This window comes from Cololabis saira, chromosome 11 (assembly GCF_033807715.1).
Source record: "Cololabis saira isolate AMF1-May2022 chromosome 11, fColSai1.1, whole genome shotgun sequence".
In the NCBI taxonomy this organism is placed as follows: domain Eukaryota; kingdom Metazoa; phylum Chordata; class Actinopteri; order Beloniformes; family Belonidae; genus Cololabis; species Cololabis saira.
The window spans coordinates 26,055,744-26,078,641 of NC_084597.1; the positions used below are offsets into that span (position 1 = coordinate 26,055,744).

The 22,898-nt window shown below is 39.4% G+C and overlaps 1 protein-coding gene across 2 annotated transcripts; it reads left to right on the forward strand.

Moving 5' to 3' along the window:
• The first annotated feature begins 1,464 nt into the window (after positions 1-1,464).
• On the forward strand, positions 1,465-20,942 carry coro1cb (coronin, actin binding protein, 1Cb). 2 transcript variants are annotated; one of them, XM_061734193.1, is made up of 11 exons: positions 1,465-3,644; positions 11,175-11,374; positions 14,165-14,287; positions 15,026-15,155; positions 15,372-15,553; positions 15,690-15,809; positions 17,770-17,874; positions 17,961-18,106; positions 19,591-19,648; positions 19,768-20,010; positions 20,609-20,942. In XM_061734193.1, the coding sequence occupies exons 1-11, from the start codon at positions 1,736-1,738 to the stop codon at positions 20,726-20,728; spliced, it is 3,336 nt and encodes a 1,111-aa protein (XP_061590177.1). In that variant the 5' UTR covers positions 1,465-1,735; the 3' UTR covers positions 20,729-20,942. The 2 variants fall into 2 exon arrangements, with proteins under 2 accessions (XP_061590177.1, XP_061590178.1); XM_061734194.1 differs by lacking the exon at positions 1,465-3,644 and adding an exon at positions 5,895-6,214.
• The last annotated feature ends 1,956 nt before the right edge of the window (positions 20,943-22,898 follow it).

Consider the following 22,898-nt stretch of genomic DNA (forward strand, 5'->3'; position numbering starts at 1 on the left):
TGAGCTTACTCCTACTCAGATACGTGTACTGAGAGCATCTTGACAGCTATTGGGGTGAAAGTCATTTTGACTTTAAAAATCATTTCTTCTTTTACAATTAGTGCTATTTTTGTTCTGAAAGTCCCTGGTGGTTTAATGGGAACGCAAATTACCTTTAAAATGCTCCAACATATTTCAGTAGTTGTTCTTCATATTTCTTATCTCATAAACATTTTACGTTAATTAAAAAAGTCCTTTTTTTAACTTTGAAGTCCATGCTTTTATTTTGGAACATCATTGTTTCCTTATAGCAAGTATTACCTACAGTTTGAATCTCACCTGGGACTTTTATCAGTGGAGTTAGCATGTTGTCCCCCATGCATGTATGGACTTTCCTCCCACAGTCCAAAAACATAAATATTAGGTTGGAATGGCGATTCTAAATTATCAGTAGGAGTGAGTGTGAGTGTATTTCTGTGGGTGTGAGTTCTTTCTTTTTGGGATAAGAATATCCATACCACAAAGCTTGCTGAGCTCTTTTCCCTTTGAAATAATCACCCGCACACCATCCATCATGCATGTGACGAAACTGTTCTCATTAAATCCTTGACAAAGAATTCAGTTCCCGAGTCAAAGTCTTTGTGACATGTATCACGTATTCTGGGAGACCTTTCCGTAGACCCCGTCACCACAACAGTCATAAACATTCAGACAGTCTGAAGGGAGGCACGCACCGCACAAGCCGGCTTTGTTTCCACACCAGTAATTGACAGGGCATGATGCATCATAAAAGAGCGTGTTGGTCCAAAATGACTTGTTAAACTCACAAATTAAACAAGACAAGGCCTTCATGCAATTCGGGACTTATCAATGGAGTTTCGAAGGACTTGAAAAGGAATTTAGATCATTTTTAGTTTGTGAATTTGTCGGTGGATATTATATCATTCTTGCTCTGGTCATTTTCTCTGACCTTGGCAACGGGCAGCTGACCTCTTATCTAACTTATCTTGTTTCCTTTTTGGCCTCTTGAGTCGTTGGCAGCAGTCAAACCTGCTTTAATTATAGCCGCCGCAGCATTCCTGTCTAACAGAATAGAGAGATAAATAGTAAGGGCTCGAGAAAACAACTGTGAACTGTGTTGGGGAAAATACCAAAGTAGGGAAAAGGATAAAAGGCACAAGATATGTACAGTACACATAATATGCTGTCTGATTTAATTTAATTGGGATGGCGAAGCAATGCATTCTCATGGTGTCATTCTGACTTGTCTTTAAATTCCTGCTTTGTCTATCTATGCAGTATAGCAGCCATGGGCCAGAAGTTGGAGAAGCTCTCGGAAAAAGATGTGGAGTCACTTGATAATTCTGACTGGTCCGAGCAAACTGGAGACACGCAACTGTCCGGGGCTGCAGAACAAGATGAAAGCAAACATCAGGAGGATGGCCGTTCTGCAATCCATCAGAATATCAGTGGGATCAGAGGGATCAGTGTCAGCAGCTCGGCCACTAGAAACACAGGGGAGCTCACTGTTGCCTCTGCACGTACAGACCCCCAAACTGGGCAGCCAATCAGGCCTCTAGGTCAACAGGAGCACCCTCTGAACACCAGTGGAGAGGGGGTGGGTGGAGCCACGAAGAGTGTCACTCGAACTGTAAGGGAGTCAAAAACGGTCCGTAGCCCTAAGGAGACAAGACAATCTGCTAAGAAAAAGACAGGCTCTGCGAATAGGGCCGCGGCCTGGACAGGAACTACAGCTATGGAAGAGCAAGGAAATCAGAACATACCAGAAGCTGACTGTAGTAAGTTATCTCCTGAGACTCAAACCAGAGATCTGTCCAGCTCATTTAATACGACTAATGAAGAAGACTTTGTGGTACTGGAGAGGGATGAGACTTGGATATCATCTGATATAGATGACAATGCTTTCGTTGGTCACAGAAAAAGAGGAACTGACGAAGATCCTTCTGGTGCCTGCCATAACAACAGCCTTCCACAGCCTTGCAGGAATACCCCTCAAGAAGGAGATCGTGAGAAGGAAAGCAGAGAGACGTCTGCTTTTGTTGGTGCATGTGCTAGGAGTTCACCCTCAGTCTGTGTTGAGAGGGAAATGAGTCAACGTTTGGCTGAAGTGACAGGCAGCAGGTGTCAGCTAAAAGGAGTAAGTCGTGTTGGAGCAGCCTACAGTGAGACAACTGTTAAAGGAAGAGCAGAGAAGGGGCAAAATGTTGCTGCCCACATCAAGCAGGAGTCCCTGTCAACTCAAGACCAGTTTAAGAATGAAGGCAGGGGAAGTCATGGGTCAGGGTTTATTGCGCCACAGCCCCAACAAATGAATCAGAGCCATCAAAATAAGTTTGCTGGAGCTGTCTCAAAGAGGGCTAGATCAGGAGTCACGGGCAGTCTTTCATCATGTACCATGAAAGAAGACAGCCAAGCGTTTGACAAAGTCGCCAACTCTCATCCTCCTCAGGCCATGGCCCGTCCTTCCAAATTACCACAACTGCAAGACAATCTCACATTTACACCGGAACCATGTGACTCCATGCCTTGTCCTCCCCTGGAAGGGGACAACGGTTGTGTTGGAAAACTACCGGTTACAGGCGTAAAAGAGAGTGATCTTGTCTGCCTCTCTGCCATCACCACACCTCCACCTTCAACTCACGTATTACCTAAGTCAGGCGTAACCATAGCAAGTCCAGTCAATTCACCACCTGTCCCAGAAGCCACATCTGATTTCTGTAATTCGAAAGATGAATTGATGCTAAATCAAAAGCCCAAAGTCAAAGGTCCACCTCCTCCTGTCGCCAAAAAACCTAAAAATCCATTTATAAAGCTCAAAACGGCACAATTAATGTCTACTGACGTACAAAGAAGAGGCAAAGATCATCTCCGTTCAGAAGAAAGAGCCAAGAGGAGACACACTTATCATTTTAACAAAGACCTCCCATGGAGAACTCCAACTAATCAGGACATGTGCTTGTTGTGGGATGAAAAGGGTAACTACACCGTACCAACGAACATGCGCCGCCAATCCGCTGACCTCAGCCCTTGGGAACATCTCTCTCTCGGGCACATGGATGACAGATATGGGGACATGATTGATTTTGACTACTGTGTGCAAATGGAACGACAGTCTCGTGAGGAAGAGATTCAAAACCTGGATATGTTGCAGAGAAGAGTATTCCTAGAGAGTCTGTCCAGGTGTAGACAGTCCCCCCCTAATGTTGCAAGAAAACCTTTGAATCCTTTCACCTCCAGAGAAAGTCTTGACATACCTGAAGACAGACCAGATAATGGAACCCACATTACAAAATCTACGTTTTTGGGGAAAAAAGAAACATACCCTGAACTTCTACCTGAAAGAGCACGTATGCGGGTCACCAGTGACAGTTATAGGGACGTCAAAGATTTAACAGATCCCAGAAAGTGGGAAGATGCAGAGAAAGAAAATGAGCTGAGTTCCTACAAGCCTGTGGCAGTAATTGTCAAAGAAGCTAATCAAATGCAAAGACAGCAGCGTCGGATCAAGCCCGAAGGGACCAAAGCTCAGGTTTGTGTGGCGGAGCAGAACTCGAGTGTAAAAGTATCCCAGATGAAGAACACCTTTGATGTCCCTAAAAAGTCCACGGTGAGATCAGCAGAAGTGCAAGCACCTCCAAAGAAAGGTAAGTACTGTGTACTACATCTGTTCTGCTTTCATATTGAGCAAATACATTATTAGATTTTAAAGATTTATTTAGCAGTTTTACAGTCTGAACTCTAATTAAAACTGCTTTGATATATTATAAAATGAATGGTCATTGTTGTCAGCTTATTGACATACATGTTAAGCCTGATTATGAAATACTACAGAAAATGATTAATATCTCTACATTGATGATGGATTGGTAATTTGAAAGTGGCCACCTGTCATGACAAACCCACAAAAGCTTCATTGAATTTTCATTCATCACTGTGTTCATTATCACTGTTATGTCTAGTACTTAACAGTTTAAAAGACGGAGGGTGCAACAAACTGATGATCAAAGCAGTCCAGTCACACAGAATGTGGTATAATAGGTATATTTGCCATTTGTAATGGCTTCACTATGGAGAAAAATCATGAATCAAGACATGTCGATGTATAAACTCACCGTGTAACCATGATCTATTAGTCTAACTTTTCACAAGTGATGGCAAAACAGAACAATTCAAAGATAGTTAGATGGAAAACATTGTAGTGTAGATCAATAGCCTCAAAATGTTAAACTCTCATGGACATACTGATATATGTAGCAAGCGACTTAATAGTAATGGTCACATAATTTGAATTTTGAATCTTTAAATGAAAGAGTAAAGTTGGTTGCTCTTTAACTAGAGGGTTGGCACATCAATCCCAACTTTCAGTCATATGACAAAGTGTCCTTGAGCAGGACAATGAACCCTTCACCCCACCCCACCCCCATCCCGAATTGTAATAATGGTATGCAATGTACAACCAAAGAGAGAGACATAATGGTTACAATGAAAAAAAAATACTGAAAAAAGTATTGAATGGCTTACATTTTACGATCAGATAAAACAAACACAAATAAGGGAAAACGTTGCTGAACCAAAAATGCACCACAAAATTACATAATAATACCAGTTACAATCAGACAAAATGGTATATTTAAGAGTATGACAGGGGAAATTATTAAATAATGATGACAAGGAAAAACGCAACATACATAGTTTGATTCAAAAAGATACTACCACAAACACATACTTGATCTACAGTACAATCGCTTCTGTTTTGAGTCCATAGGAAAACAGATGGGCTGGTCATTTAAATGTTGTGTTGCAAATCTTGTGTAGCTGCTTCTGCTGGATACAGACTGAGGCACAATTTGGATGGGCCCAGGGGCGTCAATTGGGTATGGCAAGGTATGGCAGCCGCCACACCTTGGCTTCAAGGGAAAATGTAAATGTTTGTTTTTTAAATACATTTATGGAATTACTCTGTGTCTATTTGTATTGATTATTCTATTACTTAATACAAATAGAATAACTACAAATGCAAATCAGAACAACATGATCGATTTCACTAGTTATTATACACTGCAAAAACTCAAAATCTTAACAAGAATATTTGTCTTATTTCTAGTTAAAATGTCTAATTTTTAGTCAAAAAAATCTCATTACATTTAAGACAAGATTCAAAAACAACCATTTTCACCTGTTTGAAGTAGATTTTCACTTAAAATAAGTGGAAAAATCTGCCAGTGGAACAACATTTTTTTGCTTGTAATGAGAAGATAAATCTTGTCCCACTGGCAGATTTTCTACTTATTTCAAGTGAAAATGTACTTGAAACAGGTGAAAAAGGTCAAATAACAAGTTATTTTTCTGGTGATGACTCTTGTTTTAAGTGTAATGAGATTTTTTGACTTAAAATTAGAAATTTTAACTAGAAATAAGACAAATATTCCTGGTAAGATTTTGAGTTTTTGCAGTGAGCGAGACTGCATTTGAAAAAGTTCCAATTTTCTTGACCATACAGATAAGCTCCATAGCAGACTTCTGTGAGGGGTATTTGCTGGACGTGTTGATTGATACTCTAGTTAAGTTCTGTGTCTCGTAACCTTGCCATACCTTAGCTTCCACTGAATTGACGCCACTGGATGGGCCCCCCTCGGAGTAGGGGTTGTTGTTGATGGGGGGGTGGATGGGGAGGATGAGGTGGATGCAATGGGATGGGGCAGAGGGGGAGGGGACAAGTCCCCCCACAAAAGATGCTACTAAGTAAGAAATCCACATGTTTGCAAAGCAGAAAGAATATCAGCATGATCAAAATGAAAACAAAAAAGGCATAACAATATGTTTATCTTCCTGTATTTATTTTCCAAAATCCAGATCCTTGTGAAATGAACTGTTATCGTTTGCGCATGTGCCGCAGCCAGTCGTCAGCGTGAATCTACTGAATTTAGTAACGGGATGAGATAAGACTACTGCTAGTCTTCTGCAGGTGGGGAACAGGCGATAGATGATTTTTTTTGTTGAAAACCAATTAGCATCATAAAAAAAGGACCTAAAACAGGGACTGTGGTCATATCCCAATAGTTCTGAGAGAAAACAAGCGGATTGCAGCAGATTTTTCCCCCCCACTCGACTAAAAGCAACGTCCTGCAGGATAAGGGCGCGCCTGAACTGCCACATTCATGTGTTGAGATTGATTGACCCCCGTGCGTAGGAAAATCTGCCATAGATTTAGGAGGTAAGAAAGGCACTGCGAGGATGTCCTTTGCATCGTGTATTTGGCGTGTGGCGTGTCGGGTTTTGCAGCATCCATGGATGGGGCTGAGCGTTGGGGGACAGCCAGAAACCTCTCTGCTGGAAATATCTGCACCGAGTCAGCTGGCTGGTCCTGCTGGATGGAGCAGCAGCTGATCCCTGTCATATATATATATATCTGTCTCGGTATATGAGCCACAAGCGGCTCATATTTATTTTCACGTAATTGGCACCCTTTCGTCTTCTCCCTGCATGTTTCCTTACCATTAAAGCCTGATTTATGGTTCCGCGTTACATCGACGCAGGCCTACGCCGTACCCTACGGCGTAGGTTCTGCGTTGTTGTAACGCGGAACCATAAATCAACCTTAAGTGTTTTGTCTCTGGTGGTGCTGGCTTTTAATATGAATAGCCGTGGTTGATTTTAATTTGATTAAAGCAGATCTTTTCTTTCTGATGCCATAATCACATCTGGAGACCCCCCCCCTCACACACACACACACACACACACACACACACACACACACACACACACACACACACACACACACACACACACACACTATTGCTGCGTTCCATTTACATCGGAAGTCGGAACTCGGAACTGGTAATGACGTCATAGCCGAGTTATCAGCGTTCCAGTTACAAAGTAGGTAAACAAGTTTGTAGTTCGCATATACCACATGAAAAATGTAAATTACACTATAGCAGCATATATATGCCGAACAATACTTGTATACGACTTATTTAGTGTGACCAAAACTAGAATGAAGTGCTACGAAGCTCTCTTCTACTGTTTACAACCGGGGCAGCCATCTTGGAATGTGAACTCGGGGGTGGTGAAGACTCTCCCACTTTCCCAGTGGGAAATCCCACTTCGAGGGGCGTTCCAGTTGAAAATTCCGACTGGGAACTTGGAAATCCCCACTTCCGAGGACAAATGGAACGCGGCATTTAGCACATTAGCACACGTTGCTAAGACCTTAGGTTTACTATGTTAGTCAACAGCTCAGTAGTGACTGGTGAGGTCATTCAAAATGTAACAATGATTTGAGTGGTTCCCGTTATGTGGTGTTTTTGCCCAGCCTCTGGTTTAACCGGGGTCTGTGTCTGCGTGGTAGCGACCATTGTTTCAGCAACAACGCAGCGTGCTTTATTCCTACAAGCCTCTGATTAACAGCATCCTCACCCGGGAATTCAAACATCTAACATCATGCTGGTGTAAAAAGTCGCCTAGACTTAGTTGAAATCACAGGAGTTGCTTCTGGTGGCGTTTCACACACCCTTATATTTAGTATTGTTTCAAAATAAGTGTAATATTCAAATTCCCATAGGTTTTCTGACTGCACTTTCTTGTAAGTTCCTTGTATCAGGGTCCCCTGGTTATTTCTTTTTTTTTATGTATTTTATTTTTTAATTTTTCTTTCTGCCAGAAATATGAGTTCTAAACAAAGGGACTCAAAATTATAACGAGGACGTGACAAACGTCCTGAGTTGCCAACAGTCCCTTGAAAAACGGAATCGTATTTATAAACTAAAGTCCCGTATTGAGCTGAAAAGGGACGCACTTTGTCCCGTATTACTGAGTCACAAAATAGTCATAAAATGCCAATGGAAAATGGCATTGAGGTGTTGAGTTCATAAGTTATTTGTTTCTGTTTTACTACAACTGTAGCTACAGTCATGGCCTTTGAGGCACAAATATGTTCACAAGTTTTCTACAGACTTTCTGTTTGCACTTTTGTTATTGCACTAAAAATGTGCACTATTACAGGATGGATGTGCTGCATTCTTTCTATTGTTTTTTATAAATGTATACAATTTTAAGTCAAGCAGAACAGATTTCTGTTTAAGAAAGATACTTATTTTATTCAGTTAATTTTGTTATTTTGTATTAAAGTGAATTGCTGGATAATAATTTGTTTTCCATGTGTTCATGGCATTCAAAAATATGCATCTAATTCAATTCAGGTTCGAGTCAAATAGTTAAAAAATCATTTCATTCACAAAAAAAGGGGCTAAAAAAATTCACCACGCCAGGAAGGGTCAAGGCCGGCCCTGCCGATGAGGTGTCCCTTATTTATTCTTCAGGGAGTTACCAACCCTAGTCCAGAATGAGACAAAATTACCAAACGGAGATGTTGAATGGCAACAGCAACGATGTACAATTACAACGTGCTGAAATACTCAAATATGACATAAAGAAACATAAAGCTTACAGTGAAGTGGAAAACAAATAGCTAAAGTTAAAAGGTATCTATGGCAAAACAGACAAAGATAACAAATGGGGGCCACAAAACAAGGATGAGGAGATTGCAAAATAGCCAAAAAGGAGATACATAGGAAACAGGAAAGGTCCTCATCATCCCCCTGTCACGGACGATGACAGATAAAAATGCGGATAAAAATGCTAGAAACAAAACAACCTTAATGTGATGGAAGACTGCCGTAAAGAGACAACATCACTATATGTAGATGTAAAAATGCCTCAAAATTATGCATAAAATGTCTTTGAAGAGACACAAATGATTAATTCAAGATATAAAAACCCTCCAAATGATTGGTCAATTGTCAAAATAGTCATTATCAGATGTGAAGTAACTGTGGATGTAGTATGGCTACAAATATATACAAAAATCGGTGTGCCTATAGACTCATTGATTTATAGTACAATCAAATTGAATATCTTTCACATTTTAGTCTCAGATGATACACTGTATACCCCTACACATGCACGTGTGTGTTTCTATATACATATACATGATTCATTATTACAGGTAGAACTGGTGGGAGTCATGGTGCTGTCATTGTCTGACTTCAAAAATAACCATGATAAATGATCGTGATAAGAAATGTGTTTCTTCATGTGAATTTGATTTGGCAATTTGATTCAGTTTCATTCACTCTGTTCACATCCACACAATTCTGACCCGATCTAAATAGGACCAAGAACTGACACCTATGTGGGTGTATAATTAAAGGATTTAAAACTACAGAAGTTAAAAACACACAATTCTTATAAAAAGATAAACATCAAACCTCCAAGCAATAGAGCAACTCAATGTTGGCTTCAAGTCATGATACAAGTGCAACTTTGCCCTTTTTGGGCTCCTTGAACAATGCTAGTGTTTATAGGTGAACCTCTCTGGAAAAATCCATGTTTGTAAATTTTATCCCATGGACTGTGATTCAGTTTTTCCATTTTAAAATACCGTGACTGGATGTGAAGAAGCAGGTGACCCACTGTGATGACAAACCTACGCATGATTAGGAAAGAAGTCAGCTTGTATAACAACTCTGGATTTCACTTGAGACTGGCAGCTTAATTATCACTCTGATACTTTGGATAATTACAAAATTGAACCATGTCACTAAAACGGTCCTAAGCTATCAAAGGTGAGGTTTTTGTTTGAGATCTTTTGTACGTCAGTAACGGACTTCTCTTGAAACTGAAATCAAAAAGGAAGTTTGTAGAAGAAACCAACGAAAAAAAAGGCTCATAAAGATGCGCTGATGGTTAAATGTAGATCAACAATTGAGATCATTCCCAGAATCTTGCAGCAGTAACAGGCCATCTGTGATGCGTTCACAGGAACTGAGGCAGCAGTTTAAAAATATAACACCCATTATTATGACAGTCCTTTGCCTTTCCATTCTGAACCCTAATCAATAAAACCTAAAATACACTGTGCTGTCCTTATTTAGAGCTTTAAGAGCATTAAATAGATGCAGGATATATCCAAAAAGGTGAACCTGCCCATGAGTCATTCACACGTGGGGAGAAAAGGGCTAAATAAATACACAACTGGCTTTTATCCTGCTTACGCACAAGTCTGGAAAATTACAACATTAGGAGTTAAACACAGATGGGGAAGTAATCGACTGCACCTCAGGGGACTCTTCTGTGAAGCTCCTGAAGTACGCGGACGACACCACCGTCATCAGCCTGATCCGGGAGGGTGACCAGTCCACGTACAGACAGGAGCCGAAAAACCCAACGCCACACCCCCCCCCCGTTCCTGGGATCCACAATCTCTCGGGACCTGAAGTGGTCCACCCACATTAACTCTGTCCGGAAGAAGAAGCAGAGGTTGTACTTCCTGTGTCAGCTCAGGACCTGCCACAGGAACTGCTGACCACCTTCTATTCTGCCATCATTGAGTCTGTTCTCTGCACTTTCATCATTGTTTGGTTCGGATCGGCCACCAAACTAGAAAGGCACAGACTGCAACGGACAATTAGGTCTGCAGAGAGAATAATTGGGACTAACCTCCCATCTATCCAGGACCTATACCGGTCCAGGACCAGGAAACAGGCAGGAAACATCTCTGCAGACCCCTCACACCCAGGACAGTCTGGTTGAACTCCTCCCCTCTGGACGGCGCTACAGAGCTCTGTACGCCAAAACCTCCAGACACAGAGACAGTTTCTTCCCCCAAGCTGTTGCTCTGATGAACTCTCAACACTCATAGAGTCTCAGAGTAATCAATCACTGTGCAATAATAATAATAACCACAATCATATGCTGTAGCAATGCACCTTTCATTAACCATGATTACCTCATACTGCTGCACCTTTCATTTTTTTTATTGTATATTAATAAGAGTCACATTTGTCTATTTACTGTTTAGTACTATTTAAATATGGGTACAGTGAGCAAAAAACCTGAGTCAAATTCCCTGTCTGGCATGTTCAAACTTGGCCAATAAAGCTGATTCTGATTGTGATGTGTCTGATGTGCTTGTTTCCTTTGCACGCCCAGGAGCAAACTGATGCACACGTAACACACGCACACAAAAAAAAAATTAAAAACAGCATCTCACATTGTGTATCTTAATATTTCTGAGGATTAAGAGGCTTCTTTCAGTAGTCCTTATCTGTTTTTTGTTTTCAATTTTCAAACTCAGTGAGTGGGACTCATTGCACTCCAACTTTGCTTTACAGATATGATGCGGCGAGTTGTGCGACAGAGCAAGTTCCGTCACGTGTTTGGTCAGGCTGTGAGGAACGACCAGTGCTACGATGACATCCGTGTGTCCAGGGTTACATGGGACAGCTCCTTCTGTGCTGTCAACCCCAAGTTTGTTGCCATCATCATCGAGGCGAGTGGAGGAGGAGCCTTCCTTGTGCTTCCTCTTAACAAGGTGAAGTATTCTCAGAATTCCATCTACTAATGGTGGTTCTTATATCAGCACATTGAGGGGCAGCTTGTCATGAATTATTAACAAAAATGTCAATGTTGTTGTGGTTCTAATAAATTGTCTCTTCCAGACGTATAATTGCATTCCTAAAATCCTCCTAGATTGATATAAGCTTTTTTTTCCCTTTTTTTTTTCTTTTGCTTCGGTCATTTATAGTTTTCTGATATAAACCATCTTCTGCTTTTAGTACAGGTCATGTCCGTAACCATCTGCTAATAATTAGGATTAGATTTTCCAGCGAAGGAGCTCATGTTAGTGCAGCCTTGAACGACAACAGTAAAGTTAGTCAGATATATTAAGATGATGTTGTGTGGTAGGGCTGGGCGATATGAACCAAAAGTCATATCTCGATATTTTCTAGCTGAATGGCGATACTCGATAAATATCGATATTTTTTCTGTGCCAAAATTGGGGTTTCCCCCAAAGCATTATAGCATAGCATCTCTGTTAGCTTCATTTTTTCTGAGGCAAACCCTTAAAAAAACAGTCAGTTTTAATACAAAGCCTCGTGCCAAATGTCACACAGGTACCTTTATTAACAGAGGTCTAAACAATATCAAAATGTATAAAACAAATGAAATAAAAACAAACTGCCTGCATATATAGAATAAAAATGCTTCTTGAATAAAATAAAACAAATATCCCTTTCCTGCATAACAATTAAATTAAAATACACTGTGCAATTAATACAATGTAGACAGTAACAGGCAGACTTTTCCACTGAGGTTGACAGTTGTGCAAATAACAAAACATTTGTGCAAATCTCATATAAAACATTAAAGTCAATTTGTCACAAAATAAGCTATATCAAAATCATAAAAAAAAAATAAAAAAATATCGATATAAACGATATTGTCTCGTACCATATCGCGTTTGAAAATATATCGATATATATTAAAATCTCGATATATCACCCAACCCTATTGTGTGGACAAACTTTTAATAGTTTTGTTCCCACAGCAGCTGCACTTATAAAGTGGTCTGGTGATAGCACCATCAGTCGGCTTGTTGCTTTTATCCCGACTGTTAAATCTCAACAGATATGAAATGAATTACCTTTACATTTTTTTCAGATACTTATCCTCCAAGGAGATAGTCTCTTGAATACTTTAGTGATTAATCTACCACCATCTGCACTGTTTAGCATCTGTGGTTTTTAATACATACAGCATGAGTCACTTAGAAATTTGATACACACATTTACTTAACGCTGTACAAAATATCTATGACAACCAAGTTCCTACAATTATTCCAACTATTCTCCACTCCAGAGGTTTATCACTAACTCCAAACAAGATACATTTTCTTTTAACATGTGCTGTACTTGGTCCATACACTAATTATAACTATTCAAGAGGATTCTTTTAATTTATTTATTTTTATGTGAAATCGCAATTTAACAACATATATGAAATATTCACTTTAAAGCTGCAGCAGGTTACGCAGCAGTCTGTCTCTTAAAATTGCAAAAATAAAATGCTACATCATACACACAGACATTGATACAACCACGGTAACTAAAGAGGTGTTACAGTACATCTCCCTTTTATGCGCTGGATTATAGGTGCTTCTTTTTTTTGTTCACATCTCAGAACATAAAAGTGTACCACATTAAAAGACAAAACCTATTTTCCACAAAAAATACAATTCAATTGAATATATTATTATAAGAAAAAAACAGTATGTGCTTGGGAGAATATATTTAGGTGTCTGAAGTGACTGCAAAGTCAAAAAAAGAAGTGACGTTACTTGGAGCTCCCTAAATCAGAAAATAAGTCATTCAATCAGCTGTTTAGATTTGCTGGTTAATGTTACATCACATAATTGGGTCACAGTAGAGTTATTGGTCAATTCAGATTACCAGCTGTTCAATCAGCGCCTCCCTAACTCTTGCTAGTATTTTTTTCTAGTAGTCACATTTTACAACACAATAGAATAGGACTAGAGAAAGAAAAATGCCAATAGTCCTTGATGATTAAAGTTAGGTACTTTCTTGATTGTACTCTCAGATATAAGTCGCTTTGGATAAAAGCGTCTGCTAAATGACACTAGTAGTAATAGTAGTAGTAGTAGTAGTAATAGTAGTAGCAGATACTACACATATCCAAAGGCACAAGGGCTGGAACCAAGCTCTGGATCTAATTGTAGTGTTCAGAACATGCAGCGAACCAGTTCTGCAGCCCTGTTTTCCAGTATTATACTGCTGCAGATGTTCCCTGAGGCCCGTTTCTGCAGTAAAAATCATGGATAATCAATGGCTAAAGCTGCCTGATAGTAAAGGCACCCTGTGTGTCTCATGTTACTATTACTTCACTGGACACATGATATTCACAGAGACCCAGAGATCAGAGATCACTTCAGGCCAGTGGGTTCATTGAATTATATTCCTTGTGTGACTAAAACTGTGGGTCTTTCCAATGGACATTGTCATCAGCTATAAATGGATTCTTAACGTCATGGTTTGACATATTAAACTTGAGTGTAATTTTAGCTGAGTTCTCAGTGTAATTCTCTGAAATTCTTTCTATCGATGTTTCTATTATTGTTTTAGCACGTTTAGCCTAAAATGATAAATAAAGCCGCGAAACAATCACACAGAGCAGAGTTTTGTAGAGACGTATTGCACTCGGCATATGTTGTCTCTCAGTTTTTAACAGATGTCATTTAGCTGGATTATTGTTTCAACTCACACTCTTTGCCATCTTTGTAACAAGCGTGTCTTCCTTCTCGTAGACTGGCCGCATAGACAAGGCTTACCCTACAGTGTGTGGTCACACGGGCCCAGTTTTGGACATCGACTGGTGTCCTCATAACGATCATGTCATTGCTAGCGGATCGGAGGACTGCACGGTCATGGTAAGGACATGTTAATCTTTACAAGATCACCCCCCCCTCTGTTTCTGAGTTATATGCCGTTTGAGTAGAACTGTAAGTGTTTCGCTTTGTTGTTTAACCTTTGATTTTACAACTTGGGCATCAGTTTTCTTTAAGATGTCCTTGGAATTAACCAGACATTACAAAGATTAGGATGAGCCTCCAAGTTGATGAGGGGATGAGGAAAAAGCTTATCAGGGAGGCTACCGAGAGGTAAACGGAAACAATGAAAGATCTACAGGCATTAGGTACTGGTCATTCCCTGCACCGGACTACCATCTCCTGTATGCTGTGTTAGTCTTGGGGAATGGTGGCAAGACAGATGCAGTTTATGACCAAAAGGAACATGGAAGTACATCTGAATTATGCCAAAAAAAATCTTCCAGTCACCCCAAGCCATGTGGGAAAATGTGTTAGTATTATGACAGACGGGGAAGTAGTTACTCCAAATTCCAAGATATTTTCCTTAAAACCTTCTGTCCTTTGTAATAAAAGCTGAAATGGAAGATTAATTTCACCTTCAAGCACAATATTGACCCAAAACACAAATCAAAATCAACCGAGACATGACCTCAGAAAAGGAAACTCAATTTATGATTTAATTTCTTGCCTTTTAAGACGTCTTGTAATTTGTAAATGTTACCTATTTAATTTGTTTAACATTTTTAGTGATGTTAGCTTTTATTTCTAATTGACAGTTTCTCATTTTGTCTGCGACAGGTCTGGCAGATACCTGAGAATGGTCTGGGGACTCCATTGTCGGAGCCTGTGGTTGTGTTAGAGGGCCACTCTAAAAGGGTGGGAATCGTGTCTTGGCATCCCACCGCTCGTAACGTTCTCCTCAGCGCAGGTAACCTTTGACTAAAGCTTCTGCTGCAAATCACCCCATCAAACTAAAATACATCCGTTGAAGTTACTGGTCTGCCTTTTATCCACTGCACATAGCTGAACTGCAAATAGAAACAATGTTAATGCCTTCTGTTGCATTGCTTTGAGTGATGTAAACCTCTGAAAATAAACCGGGACACAGAGTGGCGGGCTCTCTGACTGTGCATGACCATTTTAGGGTGTGACAACCAGGTCGTCATCTGGAATGTGGGCACAGGAGAGGCCATGATCAACCTGGAGGACATGCACCCCGATGTTATCTTTAGTGTCAGCTGGAGTCGCAACGGCAGCTTGCTGTGCACCGCCTGCAAGGATAAGAAGGTCCGCGTCATCGACCCCCGTAAAAAGAAGATCGTGGCTGTAAGTGAACCCTGTAACGGACTTGAGGCTGGATCACTTCCCATGTGGTATTATCTCGCCCACAATCACGCAACAAGGTGATGATGACGCCTACAGTCATGGCTGCCCAATCTGACAAGTGTGTTTCTGTTTTTAGGAGAAGGACAAAGCTCACGAGGGAGCTCGACCAATGAGGGCGATCTTTTTGGCAAATGGAAACATTTTCACAACTGGATTCAGTCGTATGAGCGAGCGCCAGCTAGCCCTGTGGAAATCTGTATGTCATTGTTGTCACTCTGATTTAATCCATAACACACTGATGCATCCCAAACACTCCACCTTGAAGCCCAATTAGCCAACCCTCACATGTGGCCGGTTAGTGTCTGAGTATAAGAGGTCGCAAGGGCGTCCAGGGATATAATTAGGAACGGGACAGTACTTTGTGACAAACCACGCTACCGTGACAACTTCAACATGCAACAACAACAACAAAATAGTAGAGGACAGATGTGATTAATCTTTGTTTTAATTGTTATGCTAATTGAAGGTTTCCTCTTCGCCTTTCTTGATTACTTTGCATTTGACATTATAACACTTTGAGACATTTGTAATTTTCTCATACAAAGTCTGCACCAATAATGATAAATTAGTATGAATCAGTGGCGGCTGGTGATAAAAATCTTTGGGGGGGGTGCAATTTACCTTGGCATACATAGGGGTGTAATGGTACACAGAAGTCCCGGTTAGGTACAAGCTTGGTACAATGGGGAAAAAAGAAAAGTAGAAAAATAATATTTTGGTCCTTTAATTTTGAAAAATGTAGCCATCCAACAATGGCTTATTGGTCATAAGTTCTAGTGAAGCAGTTCAGTTATGCTGCAGTGGAAAAAGAAAACTGAACATAAAGTAGGGGTTTAACATTTCAACAAGTCCACTGTTATTTTGTATAGTTTTTTTCTTCTTGGTTTGGGTTCAGTTTATTTTTACACATTAGAGAGAAAAAAAACATTAACATTTCCATTGTTCTGTCTGGAAATTATATTATTTGAAAAGATAACTTTCCTTTCTTTCAGATAATTGATCAACAAATATTGTTTCAAAAGCAAGTGTTATTTAAAACAAAACCTATTTAAAACCAACATAAAAATCTGTTTTGTGCAGTTCAGTTTGATTTTCTAAAAAAGACGGGGAATGAATTGTCCAATCACATTAGATTTAAAAAAACAACATACGAGTACGTCACGATACTTATCGCAGATTCGTTGCTTATAACTGTCGGTTTGTGGGACGCACACGACTGCGTCCCTTTACGAATCTAATTCAAACCAATTAAAAGATCCTCAGGTCATATGCTTATCACATTTTCAAGAGCTTACACTGGATTCTGTTTGACTGGCGCCCCTTACTTCCGGAAGTAAATTAAATTAAATAAAAAACATTTTGTAACCAAATAAATATTTAAACAACGTTTAATTAATATTGACAGTCACCCACAGACTGAAATAACACCTTAAAAAACAGAATAACAGGAGCGCTGCTGCTGTCCCCACAACCACCGGTGCTCTTGCAATGGGTGCAACAGTAATCTCAAAAGGAAAAAATGCAGGCACTCTGGTGGCTTGAAAAAATTAAAAAACCTTTATTTGACTGGGTTACATACACCCTGAGGAAGGCGCAAGCCGATACGCGTTGGTGTCTTTTTAGTATGTAACCCAGTCAAATAAAGGTTTTTTAATTTTTTCAAGCCACCAGAGTGCCTGCATTTTTTCCTTTTGAAATAACACCTTCTTTTAATAATTATTTGCATCTTACATGTTTTTTATTTTATTTTTATTTTTTATTTTTCATCTCTTCATTTGATGGAGGTGGCGCCCTCTACTGACCAGCCGCCACTGGTGTGAATAGTAGAAAGGGAGCGCTCATGCACCTGCTGATTAAATAGTTAGACACTACATGTCTAAAATCCTACTAAATCACTTTTATCTGTAGCTGGCACAGTAAAATCCTTCTTTTTAGACTTTCCTGTTTGTGATGTAATCCAAAATTTTGCATTATGGTATGTGGCAACTCAGCTCCAGCTGGGGGTGTTACACACAAAGTATGACATCTACCCTTATACTTCACATTTAAAGATTAAGATAAAAGTTGTTGTCATTTATTGTCCAGTTATAGCACACAATTATACAACTTTCTAATCTTTTCCATCTTTTTCAAATGTGTTTATTTTGTGACTGTAGGATAACATGGATGAGCCAATATGTGTTCAAGAGATGGACAGCAGTAATGGGGTTCTGCTGCCCTTCTATGACCCCGACACCAGCATAGTCTACCTGTGTGGAAAGGTAAGTCACCTTATTACAAGACCTTTTTAATTTCCCCTTTGAAATCAGTTCAAATAGCTAATGATTTTCTGTGACTGTGCCGACAGGGTGACAGCAGCATTCGGTACTTTGAAATCACTGACGAGGCTCCATTTGTTCACTACCTCAACACCTTTTCCACAAAGGAGCCGCAGAGGGGTATGGGATACATGCCCAAGAGAGGTCTGGATGTCAACAAATGTGAAATCGCAAGGTACTGTAGCAGTGTTATGGTGCTCTTTCTTAGATTCTTCAGATAGCAGGAACCCCTGAGCTTTCAATTAATATTGCATATCATACATTTTAAATTATTATTGTTTTTTAGTGAACTGGCACACAGCCAACTTTTGAAGCCCAGTTTTGTGACTGGAAAAATCGATTCTTAAGGATTATTATTCCAGAAGAAGGATGTTTCATTTAATGCCTGATACATGAAATAATACACAAAAATAAAATTTTTAATTTAAATTTAAATTGTTTATGTATTCTAATTTTAATTGTTTATGTATTCAAATTAAAAATGATTCCAATTTTGTCTTTTTCTAACTAATATGTTTTTTATTTCTATGAATACATTGGGTAATTTTATTATTTTAGTATTTATTGTATTTATTTATTTTTTGAATTGTATAAATCAATTTTTTTCTTTTGTTTTGAAAGGTATGTATCAAATAAGCAACATCAAGGCATCAGGGGGTTAACTTGCTATATTCATTCCACCATCAGCCCTGTGTTGTTTTTAGGGTAATTCCCCAACTGAAAGACCAAACTGTTTCCAAATTTTAACTGTGTAATTGTCATTAAAGAACTGATCATGATGCCAACCAGCACGCTTTATAGCTGGCACTGTTCTCGTCCGATTACATGCTTCCTCTTCACGTCTGGCCAATAAACTCACTTTGTCTTATCTGACAAAACAGTAATAGCCCAGATTTGGGGGGGGGGTTCTGTTTGTTTGGAGTTTTTTTAGCTCCAGATCTTTTCTTTGATGGCAGCCTTTCATAGAGAGTGATGTAGATTATGTTTTTATTAAACACTGACCGATATTCAACCTCCACTTTACTGCAAAAACTTGAAAAAATAATAATAACAATGATAACATTTTAAAGGATGTATATTGTACCACTGGACAAAACAGTCCAAAGAACTGTAAAACCATTATCATGATAATCGTGTGGAATTGTAGGTTTCATGTTTCCACACAACCAAAGGTGACTCCAAGGAAGCATCACGGGAGCTGCACCTTCAAACTCCGATCAGAAAAAGTTGAGATGGGATGGAAGATGCTAACTTAAAGTAAAAATGCACGAGCTATTACATTTACTATGACGTTTATTTCTTTGCAAACAATATGGCAACAAAAATGTTGTTTTATTTGTTAATATACATCCATTTTTTAGCAGGCAACACATTCCGACCAAAGTTCAGACAGTAAAGCTTTTTGAAATGCAAGAATAAGGTGTGTGGAACAGCAAACAAAAGTCAATCTTTAGTGAGATTGGTATACAGTGTCCAAAAAAATGACAGTCGGACGCCGCACTTGCGTAATTTGACCAATTCTGACCTCAAATAAATAAACACAGTAAATTTAATTAACTGAATGAATTGCTTTTTAGTGGCAAATAATATGTAAAATTAGATCTTCTAATTGTTATTTTTGTCAGATGTTAATCAAACTACACTGATCTTCTCTTTTAGGTTTTATAAATTACATGAGAGGAAGTGTGAACCAATCATCATGACAGTCCCACGTAAGGTAAGTCTTCACGTTAAGTTACGTGTTGCTCTTTCATTGCAGTTCAGTAAGCTGCAGTTCTGTTTCCTCCATCTTCCTTTCCCTGTGACATTTCGTTTGTCCCTTCTGCACTTGTCCAGTCGGATCTGTTCCAGGATGACCTCTATCCAGACACAGCCGGTCCCGATCCTGCCCTGGAGGGAGAGGAGTGGTTTGCCGGCAAGAACGGAGGCCCCATTCTGATTTCTCTCAAAGACGGCTACGTTTCCACCAAGAACCGTGACCTGAAAGTGGTCAAGACAAACGTCCTGGAGACCAAGACAGCACCAAAAGCAGAGAACATCTCAACCGTCCAGAAGCACGCTTCCCCACAGTCCTCAATCGTGAGTGTTTGATGAAAAATACTTCATCTCTTCTCTCTTTGTTTGTGTTCTGTTTCGTAGCATTTCAGAGTTCACTTTTCAAACGTGAGCCTGCTCTGTTGACATTTTCCCCCATTCAACAGTAAATAATGTCCTTTGTAATAATTCAAGAAAGTCGCGGATCAGCACATACAAAGATATTTGGGTCACAGTTCAGTTCTGCAGCAGTAAGGGAAAGTATGAACAGCCGCAGGCCTGCGGTGGCGGACTCTTCCAATCCCGCTTTGCCAGGATTACCAACACATTCTGCAAATATGTAGTTAACAAAATCTTTGATGCAGTTCTGTAAATCTTAAACCCTTTTCATTTTACTCTGCATGCCGCTAAGAACTGTGAGAAATCAATTACTCTGAGGCACCTGGCTTGATGTACTGCCACATATTGCTCCCATTATCATTGTTATTTATTTTTTTTACAAGTTAAACATCAGGATGAGGATCAGAGTAATGACTAAATGCTGCTGCTTTCCCAGAATGATGAAGCCATTGGAAGCTTTAAGAAGGCTAAAGATGAGTGAAAAGAATCCCTGTGACACTAACTTTGTCTCTTCTTGAACCAGAAAATGGAAGATAAACTGGAAGAGGTACTCCGAGAGTTCAAGTCACTTAGGGACCGTGTCATCCTTCAGGACCGTCGGATCGCCAGACTGGAAGAGCAAGTCGCCAAGGTTGCCATGTAAGAAAGCAGAGCCTGCCCAGGACCGTCGGTCGTTGAAGATAGAGTTGACATGACGGCATTAGCCCCGGCCAAATTCCCAAGATTCCGATTAACTGAGCTTGGCGTTGTTCAAGTGTCGACACCAAGCTCACATTCCAAGATGAACTTTATTTTTGCTCATCAAGTCTCCTATTTCACACTCTTCCCTTGCTCTCTCACACAGACACACTCATACAGAGAGAAGAAGAAAAAACTTTTGCAGCTCATTTGAAGAAAATACTTTTTTTTGTTTCAGGAAGTCTTAACTGTTTATTTTGAAAATTGTGGTAAAACATTCTCATGTCAAGTTTGTACTTACTGCTCTGTATGTAGCATCAGTATTTCCATTGTTCTTTTTGTGTTGCCAAATATGAATTGTGTGGTTTCATGCACTACTTTTACATTTATATTTTTTCTCTCCTGTTGTACATTCCAGTGACAACTTGGTAGAACAACGAGCTGGATTTATGTTTTTTTGTTTGTTTTTCTGTCTTTTTTTTTGAACGATAGCTGTTGAACTCTTTTCTTCCCACCAGTTTGCTCATTGAAATCCATCAGATTTGTGAATGTGGAGGAAATCCTTCTGAAACACTTCGTCCTGTTCTGCTGGGATTGAATTTTAACACCGGGGTTCCAACAGGGAGGAGGGAGGATAAGGTGGGGTTGCATCTTTCTAGTGTAAATGTTGTGCAAATGTAGTGGTGCCTCTCACTGTTAAGGGTCGAACTGACGTTTCCCTGTCCGGTGCGTATTGGTGTTGGGAAGGGACCACTCACACAGCTTGTGTTTAACTGAATCCCTGAAAAACAGTTATGTGCACATAATAAAGGTTTTTCACATGTAAATGTTATCGTCTTTGGTTCTGTTTCTTCTGTTTAGCGTCAATGCTCCGTCTGATTTTCCTCACTTTCACTTCTGCCATCTGATAAGGATTTGAAAATCTAACACTAAAGAAACATAACTCAAACGTTGATCTATTTGGGTTGGGGAATGTTTGATAAATGATTACTTTTGCTTTAGGACTGTACCAAATTGCATTTTTTTTCTTTTCTATTTGACCTTATGCCATCATACAGATTATTACACATAAGGCTTTTGACAGGACTTCACATTATAAACAGAAATTCAACAAGTAATACTCTTGTTCTCTACAGACATAAGAAATGCGCTTTGAAGAAGCTCTGCCGTCATGGGCAATTTAATTAGCAAGCTTTAGTGGTATAGCTCCCATTTGATTGGCTGACTCCCATGAGACAGTGTGAACATTTTTTTATGGAAGCAACCCTGAACAGTGAGGATGCTTCCAGCATGGTGGGGAGGGAGTAGCAATCATTTAAGGAACAACAACACTGAAATCAATTCTGGAAAGCTGGTGTTGCCCCCGCACCTGACATATTAACTTTAATTAGTTGTCTTTCAAAGATTAAAAAAGTATTTTTGAATTGAATTGAACTGTCTTGTGACATGCTGCCCCCGTGTGGTCAATCATGGTATTACAACGTAGTGTAGCCTCAAACAAATTAGGAAAAAATAAATAATTCAACAAATTGTTGGATTTTTTTATGTATTTATTTCAATGACAATGAAGTATTGTGCATAAAAGTGTGCTCTAAATAAGATATGTCCAGCTCAAAACTCTTGCATTTTAAAGAAACAGATAAAAAGCTATTTTCTGTTCAGATTATTTTAACCTCTGGATATAATGGATAATATCCTGCTGTATCTTTTGCTACATCTTGGTCTCATCATTATTAAATTACACGGTTTAAAATGCACAATTCAATTCAGATATTGATCAAGTAATTTTTCATGATGTCTGATCTCATATTACAAGCTTTGACCACACAGTTGTGGCCACAAGTTGATAACTCCCTTACCAGGCATCACACCCTCATGGCCATGCAATTATATTATTTTCTAATAATGTCATTTGTGAAAATCTGCATTTTTAGGAATGAATATATGCTTTACTGATTAGGCTATAAATTATGCACAATGACTGAGAGTGAGAATGTAGATTAAACTGGAGGGTGACTGAGGTGAGTGAGACCAAAGTGAGCATATCAATAAATCCAGACACTAAATGCTGGCATAGATTATGCTGTGATGCCAAAAAGAAACCATGACAGCATGGCAACCTGAAAAACAAATAA